General features: G+C 42.0%; 1 protein-coding gene across 2 annotated transcripts; it reads right to left on the bottom strand.

The window, feature by feature from the left end:
* Positions 1-401: 401 nt before the first annotated feature.
* On the bottom strand, positions 402-24,524 carry colgalt2 (collagen beta(1-O)galactosyltransferase 2). 2 transcript variants are annotated; one of them, XM_039810371.1, is made up of 13 exons: positions 24,283-24,395; positions 21,947-22,046; positions 10,243-10,353; positions 9,984-10,101; positions 8,807-8,941; positions 8,508-8,712; positions 7,279-7,398; positions 6,833-6,906; positions 6,390-6,496; positions 5,784-5,916; positions 5,397-5,524; positions 5,071-5,277; positions 402-1,196 (listed from the first exon to the last, which is right to left on the bottom strand). In XM_039810371.1, the coding sequence occupies exons 2-13, from the start codon at positions 21,964-21,966 to the stop codon at positions 923-925; spliced, it is 1,632 nt and encodes a 543-aa protein (XP_039666305.1). In that variant the 5' UTR covers positions 21,967-22,046; positions 24,283-24,395; the 3' UTR covers positions 402-922. The 2 variants fall into 2 exon arrangements, with proteins under 2 accessions (XP_039666305.1, XP_039666304.1); XM_039810370.1 differs by lacking the exon at positions 21,947-22,046 and having other exon boundaries at positions 24,283-24,524.
* Between the last annotated feature and the right edge of the window lie 223 nt (positions 24,525-24,747).

Raw genomic sequence — 24,747 nt, forward strand, 5'->3', positions numbered from 1 at the left:
ATCCAAAATATATTCAAAGCAGGGGTCTGCATTTATACTATTATACATCCTGCAGGCAATGTGTAATGTATGACTGAGGTCTGAAATGCTAACTAGCAGCCGGACCAGCCCGCTGTGCAAGTGAGATATCTGTAATGACAGAAACACTGAGCCTAATAACATCCATTACTGCCCTGCTGCTTGGCGAAGAAGGGCTGTACTCTCTCTCTCTCTCTCTCTCTCTCTCTGTGTGTGTTTGTGTGTGTGTGAGTGTGTGTGTGTGTGTGTGTGTGTGTGTGTGTGTGTGTGTGTGTGTGTGACATCATCGGAGGCAGTGACACTCTTGGGTACAGTATGTCAGCCTCCCTCCTCCCACACATGTTCAGTTCTGTAAGCATTCAGTTTCACGTGCACACTTTGGAGCTGTTTTCAGACAACTTTAAGATTCCTTTATTCTTTGGCTGCCCATTTAAAAAAACACATCTGTTCTTTTTAAATAACAATCTTCTTAAACAACATTAAAAATTGATTTGTGTGAATATTTTTTTTTTTTCAAGTCCTGCAAATGATGTTAGCTGTCTTCCATGTGTTGCTTAAGTTTTCTCGGGCCATAACTGTCTCCACATGCCCAAAGGAGGCACATGGGGAATAAATAAAGCTTTTCTCAAAGGCCTGCTAGCCCTCGTCCCAGAATCTCCTCTTCTTCCTCTCCTTTAGTGTCCCTCTTCATCAGGCAGCAGAGTAGATTGACATCATAACTCTGCTTTCATCCACTTGGACACCAGTGTGTGTGTGTGTGTGTGTGTGTGTGTGTGTGTGTGTTGTGTACGGTATGTCAGCTTGTAGTTCAAGTGTCTTTTCAAGTGTGTGTACACATGACTTTCACTGTGTGTACATGGCATAGTAAACACAAGTCTTTCTCTCAGAGTCTCAGGTCTCTGTATCAGAGTTCGTCCCGCGAGGCTCGAGCTGCAGGAGGCGGCGAGTCTCCAGTGACGCTGTTCTGTGCCACGGGCCGGATGCTGTCCTGTTGGGCCGTCTTGCGGGCGTGCTGCCGGTCCCAGTCTGTGGCCACGGCCTCGTCGTCCCAGATGGTTGAGGTCTCCGTGTCGCTGATGTAGCCCGGCTCTCCGGTGTAGTGGGTGGGATAGATGAGCAGCGGCTCCACGGAGAAGGCCTTCAGGTCCCGCGGCTCAAAGTGAGACATGAACTCCGTGCTGAGGAGAATAAGGGACAGATGGGGGAGATGGAAAGAGAGACAAAGAAGAGATGTGTTGGACACTGGAAGAAATTTGATGTTGATTATGACAGCAAGTATTGATTATTCTCATTATCAAAGAACCTCTTGATTATTTCATTTCAGCCATGAAATGTTAGAAAAACGACTATAACAATTTCCCAGAGCCCAAGAAGATGACTATGCTTTCCAATGAGGTACAAAACCCAAGGTATTAAGTCTACAATATAGAATAATAGAAAATCCTCACATTTGGGAAACTGGAAACAGTGAATTTAAGGCAATTTTGCTTTATAAATAACAATCTTACTGTACGTCAAGGGATTGTCCATCCATAGCAAATTGTTACCCGATAAGATTTGTTTAAGGGGGCTCTCACAAACTACAATCAGCAATGAGGATTCTCAGAGAACGAATCCCTCTCTCATACATTTTCATACAATTAAGTCAGCAACACCACAAATGTAGCACATAAGGACTGATGAAGTTTTTGATGGTACTGTACACCTGTTTACATTGGATGTTATTCAGCTGATATGCTATGAAATGTGAATGACTGATGTCACCTGGCTGCAAAGATTGATTAACAGTGCCTGATTATCAAAATACTTATCAAGTACTGTCAACTGACTTATCAATTAATCAACCAGTTGTTTCTAGACAAAAATGCTGACATCGAGAAATGTGATGTCAGTACTCTGCCACTGACATGGTTATGATTACCAACTCACCCTGTCTATGACTGCTTTATACCAAAGTAAAGAAGGAAGGACTATGACTATTTTTCATTTTGCTTCACTGACACATCATATACTGTATTAACTGGAAGTTCTGGTGAGCATACATACTCAATGTACCATATTTAATTTCAACACAGACAGCAAATTTACAGGATATCAAATAGGGGAACAGGATATTCTGCAGCACAGTCATAAAAGGAATTTTATCCCCATGTTCAAAATCATGTTAATACATTTTTCCACCACTGTTATAGTGGTGGAAAAATTCAGTCTGTTGATCAATTTAAGTAAAGGTGAAACTTATTTATAACAATGCTAATGATCATATGTTTTAAAGGTCAAAGTGTCTATAGCTGTCAGATATATGTCTCGAATGAAAATCACATTATTTCTCTCTGAAATGTGGTAGGATTAGAGCTGAAAGTCATTAAATCAATCAGTGTAAAGTTAATAGGCTATATAGAATAGACTATTCTGCAAATTGTCATTTTCAAGCAGACATGTCAATCATTATCAGGTAAAATAGGATGTAATGCTTTTCTTTGTCATATATGATATTAAAGGTCCAATGTGTAGGAATTTCTCCTATCTAGCGTTGAGATCATATATCGCAATGCATTACATGCCTCAATATCCTTTTTCTTTTTCTGGGCGAAGAAGAAGACTCCTGTTACTGAAATTTGGATTTTGAATTTCATTCAGTTTCCTTCTTCAAACTTGCCGGGGCCGGGAAGCTACGATACCCATTAGCAGCATTAGCAGCACCTGTGAGTTTATCATGTGACAGCGAAAACGTGAAAGGCGGAGCAGTATGTCCTGTATGTCCCTTACCGGCTACGTATTTCAAGATGGCGCATGAATATGGAGCGTCTACCCCAGTTCATGCGAATGCAAATGTAAAATTTCAAGCCGAAAGGAATACTTGGAATTGATGGTGGTGGTAAATATTCATAAAAAAGGACAAGTTTGTGAACGGGCAACACAGATTTTGATAATGAACAACTAAACACGTTACACACTGGACCTTTAAACTAAAGATCTTTAGGTTTTGGACTGTTGGTCAGACAAGTTGAGCAATTTGTAGACACCAAGTTGGGTTCTAGGGATTATAATGATAATTTTTCACTCTTTTTTACTGTTTTATAGACCAAACGAGTATAATTTGCTTATTAAATCGATAATGAAAACAATAGTTGCAGCCCTAAATAGAATAGAAGTATTAAGTACCAAAAAAAGACAACATACAATAACATACATCAAAGCACATCAGAGTAGCATTTGAGTAAATCACAGTATACTACAGATAAAGAATATCGGAAAAAGCTTTCATCCCAGCAGATCAAAATCACATCCTCATGTGGACATATTGTGTCACATTACAAACAGCACAGAACTCTACTATCAGCCTGTCATCATCAGCCTGCAGGAGGGCCAGAGGGAGGAATGATGGCTGTCTGGGTGTGACACGTCAGCCCGGCAGCTCGTGCAGACAGAGGTCACTACATAGGTCAACTCCCCGCCGTTCAATCGGCTCTTTAAAGCCTGTCAGTGCTCCATGAGGACAGTGAAACGCTACACCTTCATTAGACTAGAAACAAACTAACACTCACACATGTTTTCCACGCAATGCTGCCTTTATCACTGGGTTCCCTGTCATGTATTTCTCTTCTGTTTATATGCGTTTTAGATCAAAAAGGAAGAGGAGCACTGTGTTATGGAAAACAGCAGAGCAGAGTCTCACCATACAGCCTTCCTCCCTCTAAAAACAACACATGAAACATAATATCCACAATTTAAACAGCACATAATCCTTTGCTGTTTATTTATGTAACATACAACACATTTTACATATTTTCCCCAGCCTCCTTTCCACCTTTTCTGTCCATATTTCCCATTTCTTTCACTTTTGAACAAACTCACATTCTCTCACTGTTGAATACACACACAGTGTGTTTACCTAGTAATCTATACACTGCACACTGGACACACATCTCCATGTATTTATATAGTAACACGCACACACTCACACAGTGTCCATCTCTGCCCCACCCCCACGCCCAGGCCTCTATCAATGGGAATCCTGTCCCCTTCTCCAACCAGCAGGAAGAGCCATGCTGGCCCACATTCCTCAAAGAGAGAGAAGGAAGGGGGAGGAGAAGTGGGTGACACAGGGAAGGAGTAGGTGTGCAAAAAAGTAAAGGTCTGTTGAGGGGAGTGAGGGAATGTTAAAAGAAGTAAAAAAGAAACGAGGAATGAGAGGAGAGACAGAAAAGACAGAGGGCGGACTTAAAGGATGAAAAGATAAAAAACATGGGAAGGGGAGAAGAGGTGGAGGTGGAGGGGAGCAGGGAACGGCAGGAATCCCCAAGGAGAAAAGAAAGAGAAAAGCAGGTATTGTGTGTCCTGCGCAAAGCCCCTCACCCACTGAACCCCAAGAACAATCCTTGCCCTGTGTGTGAGGGAGCACTGAAGAAAAAGAAGAAGAAAGGGGTGGTGCTGGAAAGAAAAAGGGACATAATCAGGGCGAAGGAAAAAGGATAGAAGTAGAGACGTATAGTTTGGAGTTGAACTGGACAGAGGTTGTGGTCTACCACACGAGAACAAACTAGAAAACTACACACAATCCCACTGTCTAAAATGTTGCCAACAATCATGCATGTATGTGTCTATGTATGGATAATTACTGTACAGTAGGTCCTTTAGTATTTCTGCACTGGTTTATTATTGCCCTCGTGTCTGTTTTTGTGCATGCACTGGATCAATGCAGGCCTGCCTGTGTTGTTTAAATATAGCTTTTACTTTTGCATCTTCGTGTTTATTTTTTATGTGGATTACCTGATATAGAGTGCACCTGCGATCATCTATTTGTGGTCCTCCTCAGTAAATATTGGTCTGTCTGTTCATAAACCAGACCGTCTAAAAGGGTCTTTCTGTCTGTGTTTGTGAACGTTATAAAGTATTACTTCTTTTTGTAGCTTTGTGGTTTTCTGCATTACATGCCTCAAATAAAGCTCCATGCCTTTGTATCACGTTATTCCTGCTACGTTATATAAGTGCATTGCATTTATGCAGCACTGTAATTTAAAATCAAAGAAAACTGAAGTAAAGACTGACTTTGGGTGTTTGTTGAACATAATGGGCAGATACTCGTCGACGGGCAACATCCTTTTGAAGGGGTCGGCAGCCAGTAACTTCCTGGCCCCTTGCTGGGACAGCGCGTAGCCGAGCGTCCAGTAGGAGTAGTCGGCCTTGACCAGGTTGTTCACACCGTCCACAGACTGCTCTGGCTGCTGCACCTGCATACGCTTACGCCCCACGTAGCTGGAGCACAGACAGAAAGAGTGTGTTGATGAGGCTTCACACAAATGGGTGCAAACCTTTAGTTTCAACAAGCATTCATGAAATAAAAAAAGGGAGTGTGTATGGGTTGGGTATCTTACATGAGGTCCCAGTCCAGCTGGGTTTTCTCTGTGTCATCCATTATGGCCTGGATTCGCCGTTTAAACCTGGGCTCAAACCTCACGTCATCCTCTAAAACCAAAACCTTCTGGAGGCCATGCTCCACCACCTGATGGTCGGAAAACACACACACACTTTCACTTAAAATTAAAGAATAACAGCGGAGATTCTGCCAGCTGTCCAGATTGTCCCTCTCTTTTACATAATTCCTGCTGATGATTGTGCTGTGCTTACGTATCTTATCTATAGTATGCATTGCACAATCATAACAACAAATGCAAATTAGAGGTGGACAGACAGACAGACTCTCTATTGAACTACACAAGCCTTCTTCCCCATACTAGTGCGTTACTCTGCCCTGCTCTCACCTGTGTCCATATGGAGTGATGGCTGAGGAAGCAACCGATCTCCCCTCTGGTCAGGACTCGACCAGAGTAAGGGTCCTTGTAGCCCGGCATCATCTCTATTCCCAGCGCCTGCAGCTGGGACGAATTGAGAGCCCTGAGAGAGATGGAGAAGTAAAAAAGAAAGGTATTCCTTATAACTATACTTTTCATTATCCAGCTGAGTCTGTCATCAGCGAAAACTTCACTGCACAACACAACAAAGTCACATTCTGCAAGTTGCAACGAGTAATACATTTTGTCAGGAAAACAAAGGCTGGAAGAAGGATTAGGGCATTCTCAACGGTGGATTAAAGTAAGCACAGAGGAGGGAAAGTAAGTCAAGCCTAATGCTACAAACACCAAAGCTCTGTTTAGACAGGATGGTTGGATATAGATGTCATATGTTATCTGACGTTCAGGGACCACAATTAAAGTGCATCAGATAAACATACTTTTGTCGTGCTGCAGAATAAACTAAACTTCAAAAGACTTTATCACAGAGAGTGATAGAGAAGATTTTTGTCAGGATTAAATCAGCCTTCAGGTCAGTTCATCGTCTTCATGCAGGGCTGTGTGTTTGTGACCTACTTGCCGTCCACTGCGTCTGTCAGCGTGGCATGTAGACCCAGCGAAGACATTGTTTTCAACATCCTGGTTCTTCTGTCCAGCCGACGCTTCAGGTTGATCAGGAAAATCTAAACATTTAAAAAGAAATAATGGAGACATGTTCATTAAAGAGGGAACATTTTAATTTAATCTGAAACCCCATTCTGTAAGTATATTCCAAATGTTTTTCTATTGTGTTGTTTGTCAAGGTTTCTCTTTGTGGAATAGGAGATGCATAATGCAAGAAACAGAAGACAGATAAAACAGAAGTTAGGGTCAGAGAGGTATGAGGTGAAGGCAAAAGACAAGGAAGAAGAACTTGGAGACACAAAAACAGGAAGTGAGAGTTGCTGATTAACAGTAAATATAAAGAGAGACAGAAGTTGAAAAGCTCCTGTTCCTCCAGGCAGAGCCAACACACTCACTTTATCGAAGCCCATGGTGTCCTGCGGTGATGGCGGAGAGTACAGGTGCTCAGAGGGCTCAATGTCGTGGTCAACTGTTGACAGAGAGAGGAGGAAGGCGAAAGGTTAAGACAGCAAAAACAGGATTAGAAAATAACTGAATTTCCTCCGGATCGTGGTGGTTTATTTAATTTGATTTATTTAAAATCTGAGCAGTGAGGGAGGGCAAAAGTGAGAGAAAGTAAGAGGGAGGTGGGGGTTGAATAAACAGGGAGAGGGAAGAGACAGATACAGAGGAGGGGGATTCAAATTAGCAAAGTGGGTTGGCAGGATGTAATCATAAAGGTTCACGGAGGTCAAGAAGGAGAAGAAACAAACCTGAGAGGTGAAGTAATCAAGGATTCAAGGAATCAGCTGGAACATGTGTGTGTCTGTGTGTGTGTGTGTGTGTGTGTGTGTGTACTCACTCAAAGCCTCCGTGATGGTGTGTATGAAACTCTCGCTTTCATCTTCCACACTCTGCTGTGCTTTGAGAGGGACGGGCAGGAGACCATAGTGTTCTCTGTTACACACATACATCTGCACCCCTGGAAGACACACACACACACACACACACACACACACACACACACACACACACACACACACACACACACACACACACACACACACACACACACACACACACACACACACACACACACACACACACATGTGCACATGGTTCTATAAATAAAACCCAAACATTTCAAATAAACATGCACCAAGTGTCACACTAAAGCCAACATGCTTCCCAGAAACTAATAAATACTCCCACGGGGAATGAACTGCTTGATGTTCCTTTAAGTGTTATTGTTATATTATTGATAATGTGATAGACAGTGTGATCTTTTGGCCATCTTATATTTTTCTTAGAATAAATTAGAAATTAGAAATTTGATGCTTTGAGAGAGATGAAATACATCATGTTGCCCACTGTGGACACCAGTATCCAGGCGTCACATATGTTAAACTTCAATATTCCACACATTGATAGCTGTGTTGTAATTCTGACTGAACATTTAAATTGTTTCTGCAATTTAAATTTATTGGAATTTCCTTTTTCAATCAAAGATTGATACATTTTATATTTCAGTATACTGGTGGTGCTCCGTCAGGTCAGCGGTAGGTGGTGGTCTAGTTACCCCAGAATAGGTGACTGAGCGCTGAGTACAGAGCACCGCTTCACATGGTTGAGGTTATACAGGCATTATTACACCAGGCAAACCAAATATGGGAAAAAAATGGCTTAGACCTCAGAGGGCCTACAGCTAGCAACTGCCGCTCTGTAGCACGGAGCTCTGTAGCCGATGTCACGTGACCAGTCGGAGGTCTCCTAGTTTTCGTATAATATCATATTTTTAGTGTGCATAACACACACACACACACACACACACACGCATAGTCAAGACAAACACATGGAACCATTTTTCTCTGCTTTTGCTCATCTGCCGTAATGTCACACATTTGCATAAAACCAAAAAAAAAGCCCTCAGCAGTGCACACATGCAGAGTAAAGAAACGTTTGAAATAGACTACTCATGAATTAAGGAATTCACTAACAGTCCTCAGCTCATCTCAGTGAAGCTGCCATGTGGCATTCGCAGCCCTGCTACAAATGTGTCAGTTTGCTGTGAGTTGAGTTTTTCAAACGGACCTGCTTGACGTGCTGAGAAAGCAAACACCATGATGTCGTCAAATGCCCAGCTGTAGTCAGGGTGAGGAGGGTAGAAGGCCAGGTCCCTGCTGGATTCACGACGCAGGTCTAATAAGAAGGTGCTGTGCACCATGGGAACAGAGAAACAGCCAAGCCGCTTCCACTCCCTGATCGGCTGGTAGTCTGGGGTTCGCTTGTAGTAACCCTGAGAGAGAGGAGGGAGATGAAGAACGAGGGTTTCAAGGAATAAGTCAAGCTGAGTGGATGGACAGACGTATGAATTTAAGTCTAACGTGTACCTGTGGGGTGATACCACACCAGAAATTGGAGTAAAGAGAGCGAGACTCTAACATGGGAGCAGCCACGGTCAAGTTTTCAGCCATCAGCAGGTTCAGCACACGGGGGTTGGTCAACAGGTTGTCACTGTCTACAAACTAAAGAGGGAAGATGGTCTGAGTGTACAAGTCACTCATCATATCATATACATTCTGAAACTAAATCAGAGAGCCTTGTGGTCAATCTTTAACAAACATGTCCCTTGTATCTAATTAAAAGAACACAAGTTACATTTACTGAAAGGAACAGTTCACCCCAAAATCAAAAATACAAATCTTCCCTCTTACCTGTAGTGCTATTTATCAATCTATATTGTTGTAGTGTGAGTTGCTGTGGTCCAACATTGCTAGCTTGTGGAGATTACTTTATAGCAAACCGATACTGTTAGCTCACCTGAGCTAGCTAACGCTACAGCTCAGCCGAGGAGGACGCCATTAATGTTTACATCTCACGCTGTCTTGAGCCTCTCGTCCATGAGTACGTTTCTTTCTGGGCATGATATGGTTGGCAGGTGTTGTTCGGAAGAAAGAAAATATTTCCTACATGAAACTGTTCACAACCAAGGCTGTAGATTTTCTTGAGTAACAGGGTCAAGATTTCTCGAAAGAGACAATGCTGTTGAGTTTTTCAAATGTATTCTTTTGGCGCTGTGAGCACCACAAGATGAGTGCCATCTAGTTGCATTGTATTCAAGAGACAGACATATCTGTGGCCGATATCTCCAACACTGGGCAACTCACACCAAAACAATCTAGATTGATAAATAGCACAACAGGTAAGAGGAAAAATATGTATTTTGGATTTTGGGGTGAACTGTCCCTTTAAATGAACACAGCATTAGAAAATTCTTTAAACGCAAATTACAAATATCAGTATTAGAAATATATTTTTGCAGTGTACATCAAGCTATACGTGATGTAAACAGTCAAATCCACATCAAAACATCACAAAGACAATCAATGGCCCTCAGTTACAAATCAAAAAAATTATTTTATGTTCCCATCTCTAAAACTAATTCACTAATAGTTCAGGCAGAGCACTGACATCACTGAATAGCATCAGCTGTTTCCTTCATGCTTTACAATCACATCATCAGCAGCAGCAGCATATACAATACTCAAACAGTATCTTAAGTCTTACCAGTATGTAGTCAGCCCATCGTTCCCTGGCAGCCTTCAGTGCCGCCTGCCTCAGCTTCATCACATGGTTGAACCTTGACGGAGGCCAGTGCTTCGGACCCCACTCATCTGTGTAGGACCTGATACAGAGGTAAAAGCTTGTCAATTGGTCGTCACTATTTAACTAATTATGTGACAAAACCAGAACCAGAAGTAAAGCATAGAGTGCAATTACTTTGATTCAATGTTAATAAATTATTCCTGTGGGAACCGTGACTCACCTCGGCTCCTCCATGGGTCTCCACTCCACGTAGTGGTAGACACCCTGGGCTCTCTTCAGCCATTCTCTCAACATGGCAGTGGTGTTGTCCACATTATGGTCTGTTGCTGCCCTGAAACACCAACCCAGACAACATGGGATGTCATTCAAATGAACTCTTGAAACTATGCTGCCTATTTAAATGCATCTGCTAAACACTTGAGATGTAAACAGCTTTCCCTGCGCAGAAACAAACATCTTGGCATGTCAACACTGTTTCCAGGAATAACACCCTCTGGAAAAATATGAGGATGTGAAGCTGAGTCAAACTGTCGTTAACTTAAGGTAACAGGGAACAGGTTGTGACACTCTGAGCAGTGACATTCAGACAGCGTGTTTTGGAAGAAGATGTTCAAGCTTCCAGATTTATCCAGTTACTGTCTGATGTTACAACAGGCGGCCTCAGCGTTGCAAAGCTTCCTTACTGCCTAATTAACCGCACTGCCGAAGCACAGCCAAAGTCTGAGGAGCCACAGTGCAGACAAACGTTACTCTGAGGCACTCTGGGTAGAAAATAACAAAGACAAGTAATATCAGGCACACGCTAACAGAACTGCCACGAGGATGTCCATCAAAATTAACCCAGCCTAAAGATATAATTCCCTTAATCTGAATTTGAATACTTATATGTGCCATTGACCGAGTTATTTCGGCTTGTTTTTCCAGACCCTCTGCTGTCAGGAGACAGGTTGGGGTGGTGGTCCAGCACGGGGGGCGGAGGACATGCGCTCTCCCTCACAGCTGTTGCCTCGTTCTGACTCATGAAAAAAACACGAGTAAAATAAAAGACACTGCATAAACTCCGCTACTGTGTGTTTATTTGAATATAGATAGGCCTACAACATGTAGGCCTAAGAGATTGCAATATAAGCCTGTATATTACTATTAGGACTATAGCATACATATGTCAAAGGTGTATAAATTAAATAAACTTCAGCTGGAGTCCGATTTACTACAGCAACACTGTTGACCGCATCAGTGATCTCTTTCCATTCCGCATTCTTTCTACAGCCTTTAATAACAGTTTTCAGGCTGCCAAATAATACACAGGTTAGTGCAAATGAACCCGAAATATCAGGGTTTCAATCTCCACCTCTGAAAAGTGCCGCTTCTCAGCCGGATTACATCTCACCATGTTGTAAATTGTAGGGGCGAGGCCTCAAAACCGAGAATATATTGGGGCGTGATATTTAAATTACGATCGTTTCCAGCCGCTGCATTTATCAATGTACAACCATTCTTACGCTCTAATTGGTGTGATTTGTGATTTCTGCGCTGGTTTCTACGTTAGGCTGATATATGAGGGCCACTGTGACTACTGTATGTGTGGGTGAGAGTGCGTGTGTGTATATACATTTGTGCAAGGAAAATGAAAAACTGTAACTGTATCACTATGCAGTTCCCAATCACTTCTATACGAGTTTCAGAAAAATAAATATCACCTGTCTTTGCATTTACTGTAAATTGCCCTTTAAAGTGGAAAGGTCGACAAAATGCAGAGTCAGCAGAAGTATGTACTTGAATGTGGGCATTAAACACACACACACACACACACACACACACACACACACACACACTTAGTGATGGAGTTTTCCATCGCTTGCTGTAATATTTCTCCCTGTACTCTATCCAAAATCACACCCAATTTTAGCTGGAGAGAGAGATACACAAACACACACACACACACACACACACACACACAACACACACACACACACACACACACACACACACACACACACACACACACACACACACACACACACACACTTGTGCACCATCTACTTGTATTTTAAGTAAGATAACAGTGTTGACACTCTTCATTTACCCACATTTTGCACAAATAGCAATACAGAAACACCTGTTTTCACACAGACATGCACACCTATGCTTATATAACTACACAAACTACACACGTGCACAAATCACACACAAACATGCACAGTCTTGCTTTGCACACATGGATTAGTCAGAAGGAGGCAGAGCCCTCTTAGGTGTGGAATTTCAATAATCTCCAGTCAGACAGAAAAATAACTCATCAGACATAATCACCAGCTGGAGAGGGGCCGTGAGCCTGAAGGAGACACAGCGGTCAATAATTTTAATAGCGTGTGTGTGTGTGAGTGTGTGTCTGTGTGCCTACACCTGCAAATGTGTGACAAAACATATGGACGTTCATTTTCGTGTCCTGGGAATGTTGTTTTTACAGCAGTGTGACTGGTGATTTATCTGTCGCCCAAGTGGTAGTTTTCCATTTCAAATGTATCTTTTTGAGTGTGTGTAAAGGGTGGTGGGTATGTGTGTAAAAAGTCAAAAGAGTGTGTGTGCAAGCACGTTGTGCATGCATGTTTTTTTTATAGTGGGCTTTGAAACACCTGACTGGTAATGAGTACATCTGCACTCACATTTACATGCTTTTTCAACCGCTAAACTGCACATCGCTGGGGGAAATAAATGCGTTCCTACACGCCATCTTCCTATGACAGTCTCGGTTCCAGGCAGGGATTAAACAGGAGGGGACTTCTGGGAAGTAAAGAGCAATACATGGTACAGCATGTGGGAACATACAGTATATAGTATAAAATGGTATGTGTATGTTTATGGGTATATAAGAGAGCAAGTGGTTTTCTGTTTGGATCACTTTATTTTACTGCTAAACATAAACTTAAAATGTGCAAAATGTTCTTATCGATACAGAATTAAACTTTCGGTGAATTCCTCAAAGACCTCATTAAACCCCTTCCAAACTTATAAATGATCAGACTCACTTTGTTCTACACATATATCATTAAAATGCTAATGATGCTTTTTCTTTGCCTCACCATCATCATGGTTAAAAATGAAATGTGGTAACAATTACTTCAATAAAGAAGTAGATTTTGCCAATAAAAAGAAAGCTTTTACCCTAATTGTGTTATGATGCTTCTACATGTATTGAGGATGATACATGACGTCAAAATGACGTAGATCTTGCTGGCGCGTCAGGAGTTAAATTGCGCGACCAGCGGCGCACGACAAAGCGGAAGCAGGAAGCGTGGACGAGTTCGAGGGCAACCAGATGCCAGGACTCTTAGAGTGACTACAAGTCTTTCTTGTAAACTTACTGGGTTAAGATGAGTTCTTTTATGGTGAATGAAAGGCTTGATCCGACGAAGTAGGTGATCGAATCGAAACACTGACGTCAATGTCGGTGCCAGTTCTGCCACTGTTTACTTTTTTCTTGTTCTTCTAGTCCGTAGAAATAGCAAAGTCGGTAGCCTTTCCTCATTAGCGACACCTCTGTTCAGGAGAAGACTACAACTAGTGTCGCAACCACCACACGCGACAGGTCGGGATGGCGAGTATACCACTTGCTTTAGGGTTCCTCCCACTGCCCAGCCCCTGTGAGCACTCAGGACTCTGTACACTGTGTCTGCTGCAAGTTTAATCAGGCAAAGAAAACAGAATCAAATAAAGTAATCTTTGCCTTTCAATGTGCCTTATTTTGATGTGCCTTATTTTATGCTTTCCATTATTTCCATGGGGCATCCTCTCCTCCATCTCATTTCATTTTAGACACGTTTGTCCTTCTTCAGGAGGCAACTATGTGCTCCTCAATTTCCTCTACCTTCAGGCAAGATAACCCACAGCAGCTGAACTGTATTGTAGTGTGAGCTTAATGCTAGAGACTTTGCAGTTGCTGCCAAATTCTTTAGCTATGCGAAGCTGATGTCTCTGAAACTATACAGGATTATGAATATTTGATCCAACTATGGAGACCCATCTACATCTAAACACAGCTAGCAACATTACCTGGGTGTCTGTGAAAACAATATTGAAATGAGGATATAACTATAGTATGCCTCTCTGCACATACATACAATATGGGCTCCCTTCTCATCACTCCATTCCTCTATATCTATCTCTTTCTTGCCTCGTGCCACATCTCCTCATTCCTGTTTTGAAGTTTACAGTAAATTGCAGCCTCATTATTCTGCTGCCTGCAGCTTTGAGTTTGGGCTTCCTCTCACTTTTTCTGTCTTTATGATCAGCATCTGGACACAACATGCTTCCCCAGGCCTCACCTACACACCCAACCACTCCCTCACTCTCTCTCTCTCTATCACTTCATAGACGTCTATTTATTCTTCCCTCGTTACTGAATCTCAGTGCACAAGACCAACTGTCCTTTCACCTACTTACATGCATCAATCCCTCTTGTCATCTGTAGTCCTTCTTGTGCTCTTCTCAAAACATCCACATATTACACCTGCCACTACTGCAGCAGCTACGAGTATTATCAGCAACATTATTTTTGTTTGTAGTTTGTAGGTAAGAAAATTCCAAATGATCCCTTATTCAACCAATTCTGATACTGGTCTGTATAATATATGAAAGGCACACATTCTTATATCACATTTTAAGAAAAGAAATAGCCATATTATTTTTACCACACATTTGTATATTTGCTAAAAAAAGTTTGTTTGGTTAGATTGCAGTGCAGCAATCATGCGGTACTAATATGTTGGTCACATCTGCATCCCCATCACATAACGTAATTATCAACCCACTCCATTACTCTCTCTAGCTTTAAGGTTATCCAGAGCAGGAGGGTGTCAGATAACAGGGAGTGTGTCACGAAGGAGAAGGCTGACATCTGGCCTTTAAACACAGAGGCTTGTCTCTGAGACTGGCCCTTTTAGGTAAACATGGGTCTGAAAGGATCCAGCAGGCAAGTGTAAGGTGACTGTTGATTAAATAAACGATCTAATATAGTTGCCAATAATGACTGTGTGCTGCATGTAATTAAGAAGCAAGAAAGCCTCTTTCAGACCAGAGCGTAGATGCCTTTAAAACATAATAACTATGCCAATGTGTGTGTGTCTTTGTTGACTTTGCAGTATAGTCTCTCCTGTGGAGGCTGACGTGGCTACAGGCCTCTTGAGGGCTTAGTAGGGCAAAGGAGAAAGAGGAGGGGGTGATGGGTAGAAAGATGGAGGGGAAAGGGAAATTCCTCATGACTCTCAGGGTCAACAAGAGTAGCCAAGGCCGGCGGGCTTGCACTTAAGTGTAATATTGGGAGAAAAAATATTCATAATGGTTAGATATAAGGAAAGTCTATGTTGACTGTTGGTAGGACACAGGATAAGAAGCCTGGCTTCCAATGTTGTATTGCAATTCACCAACCTGACGTCTACATTATTACTTTTTACTGAACATTTGCATTGGAGGAATGTAATTTCAGGAGCCTGTGCTGAAATGAGAGATGCTGCAATGGTATCTGAACAGACCATTGGCACAGAGTCACCCCCTTCTCCTATGGTATATTACGAGAAATAGAAAAGTTGTTGGTGTATGTGCTGGCTGAACAGCCTATATTTTGCCATTAATGATTCCGTCTTTCCCCCTACCATAAACTTTACATTGTAATGATGTCACGCACCTAAAAGTAGCTTTTCTAAGCTCCTGAAAAGTTGTTCAAGTATTACATTTTCATTGTTTAAAAAGGGAACCTATCTGACCCTGTTTACAGTCACAGGTGTCGTGTTAACAGCTTTACAGAATTCTCTTTTAAAATGTTGGTTGGCTAAGTGCTTTTTGGTCGAAAAGTGATTTTTTTTTGTTGCAGTACTGCCGATGACCACCAAATTAAGAAAGAGTGCGCTTGCAGTAATACATGCATGCCCTTCCCTCTGCCCTAAGGCACCAGAAAAAGGTTTCCTGGCCCAAAGCTTTTCAGCCATTTGGTTGCTGGAAAGAAACGTGTGTCAGGGTATGTTACTCTATGCTGATGATCTACTTTTATATGTCTTCAATCTAGTACAATCTTTCCCTGCAGTTCTAGACCACTTTCGTAAACTCTCTGGATAGAAGCTCAGTCATCATAAGAGCAAGACTCTCCTAGTAAATTACCATATACTCTATGATTTTAGCTGGGCAGATGAGTGGGATACCATGTCATTTTTTTGGCACCAAAACCCTTAATATTTGTTCTAAAACACATCTAGGCTATTGCTCTTTTGACATTCATGTCAATAATGGGTATTGCACGGTGAAGTTCTCTTATGGACACAAGCAACTATTTACACTATTTAAACATCCAAAACAATATCAGTCATGCAGTCATAGCAACTCATTATTTGAAACACGCTCTGGTTGTGAAAGACGGCGGAAAGAGAGTAAAAAAATAGAGAGAGACAAAAAGTGGTTAAAGAAACAAATGGAAAAGCTGATGGAGGAACAAAGGAAAAACATGAAAAACCTCTCATTCTCTTTACTTCGCCTTATCTACTCTCCCTTTCCAGATGAGAGTGCTCATACCAAAATGCCATTGTGTTTCAGTGTTTTGCCAACTCTATTGCTGTGCTGCCAAGCTCTGACAATACTGCTGGAAGTGCGTTGGAACACATGGGGCATCTAAGCAAGAATTCACAGTCTAGGCTGGAGCCAGGAACAATCATTTTCACTCCAGGGGGAGAGAGAGAGAGCTCAAAAAAGGTTCAGGGATTGGAAAGCCAATTCTCTTTGTTTACTGAAACTTGATTGAACAGATATGTTGGGTCTACAGAGAAAACCTTCCCATGAGTACCTTCTTGCTACAGGGCAGAGAGGATGGGGTTGGACTGTTGGCAGGTACAACATCGTCAGCTGCACCTCTTCAGCATTACAGAGAGTTTGCTGGTTAAGGCTCAGTAATAGCCTGGCAAAGATTAGGCTCTACAGTCAATGTGTTTGGAAAATGGAAATTGGGCCACTTAGTAATTTCTATTCACCTCATCATTACATGTGAAATTATTTATTTCCATTGATATCCTGGAGCTATATGAGCAGTATAAAAAATGTGACTCAGCGATTGGTGGACTTTCTCTCAGCAGGGTTGCTTCAAGGTGCTGCCAGATGTGCTCTGACTATTTTATCTGAAGCCATCTGAGATTCAACTTAAACGAGTCATGTCTGTAAATGGGCGGGTGGCTTTGATGTCAAATGGTGTGTAAAATGTTCCAAATTGGTGAAGATATGGGCAGCTATCTAAGTTCGTATGAGGTGTGTACAACATCAGTTTTTTCAAAGCAAATTGTGCTCTAGTACAGAGAGAAGTGAAGTTTGCGTCATTAGGAGCTGCTTCTCTGGGAAATATCACCCTGTGTTTCTGGACATTATGTCAAAAACCTGAGCAGATGTTAAAAAGACCTTTTTAGTTTCCCCCAGATTGGATGTGAATGCAGAATACGACTCCTCAGGTGATACTGATTGGGAGGTCAGAGATGATTTTGGCATTTTACTCAACATATGGAGGTTCTGGCTCACTGTCAGCCTTGTGAGGTAACTGGGGAAGTGAATGGAAAACAGGGGCTGAGCCAGTGAAGCAGAGCAGAAACACACACCCATTATGTGTGTAATAGCATTCAAACACACACATATGTGAAAAGGGACATACGTTCTTGCACATTCATACACATACAAGCACCAGAACAATGAAGATAATCAAACACACTCATTTTAGCACAGAGTGCCAGTACTGTGATTTAATATGTACTGACACACACCAAAGGCATATGCTGCTAATCATTCACAAATGCCCATATCGGCACCAGATAACACACAATAGCCTATCCCATTCTGATAATTTTTTCCGTACACTTGGATAAACTGCTCTCCAAAAATGGCCAAACTCACAGTGTAACAAAACCAGGAACAATTTGTGCTTCACTGTTGCATTCCCACGTAGGAATGGAGCCCAAGGTAACGCACCTGGATTGGGGGAACTCCTCCAACATCACAAAACTGATGACCTTTCAAGCCTGTGTGATTCTTTCCATTTTCTTCGGTTTAAATATCTATCAGAGGGATTAAAAAATAAGGTACAATAGGTACAATTTGCTTAGTAAATAACAGCTAACATGTAACAAATTTATGTTTAGAATAGACAAATGATGGACAAATGTGTATTTGCTTTAGTTAAATCTAAGACTTGCATGGAAATAATATTACAGCGGGATAGACCATCACATGATCCATATGATTGAGGTTTTTTAAACCTGCAACAAGCTGGGAAATCAATTTAAATCTTAAATTTGATTTTTTGTGAAAAAATCAGGGATTTTTTTTTGGGCCATATCACCCAGCCCTAGTGGATGCCAAGATTTATTTTCAACAAAATAAGAGGAGAACACTGGATTTACAGGATAAAATCCACCAGGCAGTGTAAAAAACAGCATAAATTCTGCATAATTGTACCTCGGGATACAGATAACAGCAGTCTCACCATCACTACTGGACGCGGTGTCCCTTTTTTCCATGAAGTAAAATTTGCAGTTGGTTTCGAACGATTTAAAATGAAGATGTGCTATTACGGTATTTCCTGTACAATGAATTTGCTATGACCAGTTATGCTTAGCAACTCTTCTAAACTTTTAGCTGATGGCACGCAGTCATGTCTGGATACTTAAAGGGGCTGTATGCGCTGAATATCGAGTATAGCCCCTTTAAAAAAACAAAATAATGCATCCATAAACAGACAGAAAGTCTTTATCAGACATGATTTATATGGTCAAAATATGTAAATAGGTCGAATGAGATTCACTCTGGCCAGCAGTCTGAGCAGTTAACCAGAGGGGCACCTAGGCCAAGCAAATAAACATGAAACATTGACAAACTATACTACATATCCTGGTACAAAAAGGGTGTTTAAAAAATGTAATTTGGCACTTGGTGCAAGACGAACATGCCACTGCAAAGCACAACACTGCAGTCAGCATAAACCATACAGCCAAAAAGATGCTTTACTCAGCATTCAAGTCTGATTTTTCATGGTTCGTTTGCTGCGTAACTCAGTGCACTTGTCAAAATAACTTAAATATTGTTTATGTCATGTTACGTCATATTACATGGGGGCAAATCCTTTCTATCAAATTCTTGAATGAACCTGGATTCGGTACAGGATAAATTTACATAAACTTCTGTGTCTGACAGGAGCACAACTGTCACTGAGGCATTCAGCCGGTACACATTTGGGCAAATGTGGAAAATCCTTAACTTATAGAGTCACATCATGCCTTGGGGTGCATAGGGTTTATAGTGGTTGTACCAGCGGTTGTATAATAATAGATATAGTTGGTTGTTAAAAGTGAAAAATTCATACCAAACGTCCATCCTCATCCCTGCATTGTCATTATAAAGTACAATGAAAGTCATAAATATGATATAAGTGGTTATATGATTAATGAGTAAATATGACATTATGGCCGATGATGTCAGCGCTCTGACATCCTCTTCATGGCTCAGTCTTCTCTGACAAGGCCACAAATCATCATCTCGATATCCAGCACAGCACCTGGGAATGCACTTCCCCACATGAACACAGCCGGCGGGCAGTAAGCAGCAGGCGGCCAGCAGTGTGAGGAGCAAAGTAATAATAGGCTGGCCTAAACTTAACAGAGAATTGTCTGCATTGGGCCTAACACGTTAAAACAAACACAAAGTTCACTGCTTATGAAATCCTCTATGATTTCCTTTGAAGTTGCTTACTAAAAACAGTAACTCCTGGAAGCAGGGCGCAAAACACAACTGACAGCTGGCAAAAGATAAAAGCTGTTGACTTCCCAATTTAACCTCTTACTCATGGGGAGTCCAGTCAGCCATAAGATAACGTTACTATGAGGAACTATGTAGCCTTGGTTGCATATCCCTTTCTCTATATTTCCAGTCCCTCTCCACTCCACTGTTATTTATTTCATGTGTTTCTTTCTTTTTTGTGTGTTTTCTTTTCTTTATGTGAAAATGTTAGGACATTTTGTAAAATTGTTGCTTCTTGGCTTTCTTGCAGGGAAAGATGAAAAGTTAAATTAAAAGATAGATACCCCTCTCATATCTGGCCATTAGATGGTTAGCTTAGCTTAGCACAAACTCTGGAGTCTCCACTGGCTGCCTGGTAACCTGAACCACCTGTAACCACAACTTTAGTTTAGTTTTACACTTTGGTTTTTGTATGAATTAAATAAACAAGCTTACTAATACTAACAAGCTAGTTAGTAAGCTTTGTGAGGTGCTGGTAGGCAGATTGTTTTACTTTAGAGAGCCAGGCTAGCTGTTTCCCGACTTTATGCTAAGCTAAGCTAAGCTAAGCTAACCTACTGCTGACTATAGCTTCATACACCCTTGACAGGCAACAACATTGACATTTCCCTGTCTCATAGCAACTACTGGGTCCTATTGCAAAGCTCAGTCAGTCTGGCTCTTTCACTGTACAGGTTATTAATTAGCCTTTCTGAAGAACAACATGAGTAGTCTGGCCCTGCCTTACAGTTCACTGCTGTTCTGTCAGGACAGGAGCAGCAGCAACAAAACAAAGGGAGAGAGCAGCATACTCATGGTCAAGCTACTGTGGGAATGTGGATTAACGAACCTGCTAAATGCCCTCTGGGTAATTTCCTAACATGGTTGACAACCTTCTCGCTGCCCGACCATCCCCCTCTTTCTCTAATTCTTTCATTCTTTAACAGCAGTGTGAGAGTCTTTCTCACCACTCTGCCACTTCTCTTTCAGACCTGCACCCACTTGCAGAGGGAAAACTTCTAAAGGAAAATTTTACTGACCATCCTAACTGTCAGCGTGAGTCAGGGGCTGCAGTAACAGGGCGAAGAAGACCTGACCTGGGTGATCAGTGCAGATTATCCTCCTACCATCCTCAGACCGGCCAAAGCCTGTCCAGATATTTGGAAACACGCATGATTTTGTCAACTGGCCGGGTTGTTAATCAGTTTAAGACTTGTCATCGTGTCATTTCAACAACACTTGCTCCCATGTAGATTTCCACTTCTTACATTTATTAAGGAATGCTGTATTTCTCATTGCAAATCTTGTATGAAAATGGTAATATAAACTGTCCGATTCATTTCAGATGGCTTTGAAATTACAAATTAGGTAATTTTTACAACAGTTTTACAAAACTTTGTATTATGCTTGTAATGCAATCTAAATGCAAGCTTATCTAAAATGAAGACCAAAAATGGACTTATAGAGTAAATTGTCCTGGATCAATGGCGAAATGAAGACAAATCAGGTAGCATATGATCTCTTCAGTTTTTCCCCCGCTATGTATTGTGCACTGCATTTGCTAAAGACCAGAGATGGAACTTAAGTTAACTTTTCTAACCGCAGAACGTCCTACAACTGGTCATTGCTGTAACCTTTCTTTATGTTTCATAATGCATGCACATTCACACAGATGCAGCACATCCAAAAAAAAAAAAACATTTCCTGGTCAAACTGGAGCACAATCTGGAGGTTAAAGGGGGAGCTGGGGTCCTGCTGCTGCTGTTGCTGCACAATTAAGTGTCACTCCTCTTTTATCACCACCCTGATTATTATGTTTAATCATCTACATCCTTCTTCTCTACTCCTGTTTGCTCTGTCTCCCTTGGATTGCACTTTTGAAATGAGTAGTGGGGAGGAAAAACAGTCCACTGTTCTGCTCAGACCTGAAGCTCCAGAGAGGAACTAGAGGGAAGAACATTGTGTCCCCGCACAAAAAATGGAGCTTCATAGTCAGACACTGTTGGTATTATCTGTTTCTTCTTGATTGTTTTTACCAGTACTTTACATCAGTCTGCCCACATCTATCAAGATAAACTGTTCCTGGCCTGAGCTGTTGATAGTAGTAAAGTGGAGAAACCTAGTTTTCTTACGGGTAAAGATGGTGTATCATGTAACCACAAGTTTTTGGCGTGAGCCCAGCTGGACACCCTCGTCTCACGTCATCCCCCTCTCTATGTTTCCCCCGAGCTTCTGTAGTGGCAAATAAAGACAAAAATGCCATACAATTATGTTTCAGTAGTTGTAATGTTAAATTATCTTGAAGTAAAATGTAACTGGATTGGCTTTACACCTTTACTACTTCTCTTTATACACTTTTAAGCTGTAGTTGTCATGATTGTCATATTACAATCACTTAGTGCTCTGTAACACACTGTGAAATGCTATAATGTGGATTTAAGGTTTGAGTTAGGTTTGAATTACAATTTGGCATTTATTGGGTGGTCTGGCTTACATGTTGGGCAGTAACGATGATCACAAAAAGAAACAAAAAGGCACAGAGCTGTGTAAGCTATGTTGAGTATATTTTCTTAACCAATTTAGCCACAAAAGCCAATTAAGTTTTTTACACTGAGAAAGACCGCCATCGCCACTCTTTTTCTACAAATGTATAATTACTTGCCACAGAAACAAATCAGCACCACATACTACAGTGCACTATTCAGAAGTTCTTATTTTCATCATTTAATGGCTTCTGAGACGACCCTCATACTACACACACACTTTTCTCAATGTGCTAAATAGGCTCATATGTATAATAATAATCTAATAATCTTACCGGATTTAAAGCATATAAACTCTTAAAAAAACATCAGAATACTTCATTACCCAACTGTCCCACAGTAGAGGAAAGACCTTAGGCTGTGCTGTGGCCACTGAAATAAACTTGATTGCCTAAATAAAACAGTCCTGTGTTAGAGGCTGATGACTAGGACCTTATGTTATGTGTGTGGTTATGTGTCCTTATTCTCTTATTATAAAGTTCTATGCCAGGGACACTTTTCTGTTACAACAAACATACTTGGACTGATCTGCCTTAATTATACAGTGTGATTCCCCTCACCCTTGGCTGCAGGGCAGAGAGATGCCACTCATAACTGATGGGGCCCTTCCAACAACTTACAAAGCCATGTTAGCTCAGTCAATTTGCTCCAGAGGGCAGGGCCTCCTCTTTGTATTGAGTTTATCCAGGGTGCATGTGTGTGTTTTGGTGAGGGTTTCTGAATTAGGAACAGACAGTCGCTCTGCAAACAAAAGCACGATATTCAGTAAAGGAAGGGTGGGAAACAGAAATACAAGAATGCCAGCCTGGGTGCAACAGGGGGAAATCGTTGTAAACATCCACCACCAGAGATGCATGTGACAGTTAGGTCCTCCATTTCACATTCTTCAGATCTGGACTTTGATATCAACTCTGCCTCTATAGACAGAAATCTCTAGCGCGCGCGAGCGAGCGCACACACACACACACGCACGCACGCACGCACGCACACGCACACACACACACACACACACACACACACACACACACACACACACACACACACACACACACACACACTTTACGCATGACTTCAAAGAACTCCTGCTGTCAGACCAACTCAATGTCTCCTGTCATCCCCTCACCTGCAGGGCCCCTATTATCTCTGCTTGTATGAGACCACACAGAGTAGAGGACCCTAGCTGGGGTGAGGCCCCCTTTTCATACCTGACACCCCTGCTGTTTTAAAGCCCTGTTTCCGCAGGTTTGTGCTGAATCAGACGGAGGGAACCGTGATTAAGGGTTAAGCCTAACCCCTCATGCATAGTAGTTCTTTCATCTTTTCTCACAGTGTGCAATTTGGATACCGGCAGACACGCGAGAGGTAAGTAGCCTACATCGTAAAACGCAGCAACAGGTCTGCGAGACCATACTGACAATCAGTTATTATAATTAACACGGTAACACGCTGCTTTTCGTTACAGCAATGCGCCACTGCAGATCACTGTCCACTTCATGCACTGTACTCTGAAAGCCTGTCCTGGAAATACTCCATGCACTTTATAAAATACTCCATGCACTTTACAAAAGACTATATGCACTTTATGAGACTCTCCATACTCTGGACACACTTTAAGCTCAATTTGCACATTTGTTTGCTTATTGTATGTTTAAATGTATAGCCTATAATTTGTAAAACCGTAAATAAAGCTCTTTAAAAAAAAAAGGAAAGGAGGCAAAGGAGGCGCTAAACGTCACCGTAAAGTTCTCCGTAAAAAAAAGAAAAGAAACTGTGACAAAAAAATGGATATGTAACTCTTTAAAAGGTAGCCTACTCAATCTTGCGGGATATATATTTGCACAACCTAGTTTAAAGACGCATTGTAAAAGTTGGGCAAAGCCTGTGAACTCCATCCTCTACTGCATCCCTGTTTGTGCGTCTCTCACCAGATAGCTATGCGCTCCTTCGGGTACTCCAGCCTCTCGATGCAGCCCAGGTAATGTGGCAGGCTGTGCGCTGCGTTGCGAGCCACAATGGCGATCATAACCTTCGGTTTAAGCAGGGAAGACTCGGGCTTGAACGGCTCTTGCTCCTGCACCAGGGTCGTCAGCTCCGACACGCCGCCAGGCACCGCAGCGGCCAGCAGCGCCCACAGTACACCGACTCCCACGGCCCCGACCGCCCGCATCTTCGCTTCCAGATTCCGCCGTGAGTCGTCCGAGGTGGACCTGGAGTCCTGACCCTGAGCGAGAGAGAAATGTGAGTGAGCGAGGGAGGGAGGGAGCGAGGGAGTGAACCACGGTGGGAGGGGGAGAGAGGAAGGAAGGTAACATTGGGAGAGAAGCTGGGTGGAGGGCTTCCTCTTTTACCCCTCCTACACCCCTGCTGATGGCTGTGGAGCTTTGTGCCCA

The sequence above is a fragment of the Perca fluviatilis genome, chromosome 9 (genome assembly GCF_010015445.1).
Source record: "Perca fluviatilis chromosome 9, GENO_Pfluv_1.0, whole genome shotgun sequence".
NCBI classification, from domain to species: Eukaryota; Metazoa; Chordata; class Actinopteri; order Perciformes; family Percidae; genus Perca; species Perca fluviatilis.

Bases quoted from the DNA above. Each gene is read 5' to 3' on its own strand.
- colgalt2 (XM_039810370.1), bottom strand. From the start codon at position 24,524: ATGCGGGCGGTCGGGGCCGTGGGAGTCGGTGTACTGTGGGCGCTGCTG. The intron at 8,713-8,806 runs GTACACGTTAGA...CCTCTCTCTCAG, and splicing joins GGTGTGGTATCACCCCACAG to GGTTACTACAAGCGAACCCC. The intron at 5,917-6,389 runs GTAGGTCACAAA...CATCTCTCTCAG, and splicing joins ACAGACGCAGTGGACGGCAA to GGCTCTCAATTCGTCCCAGC.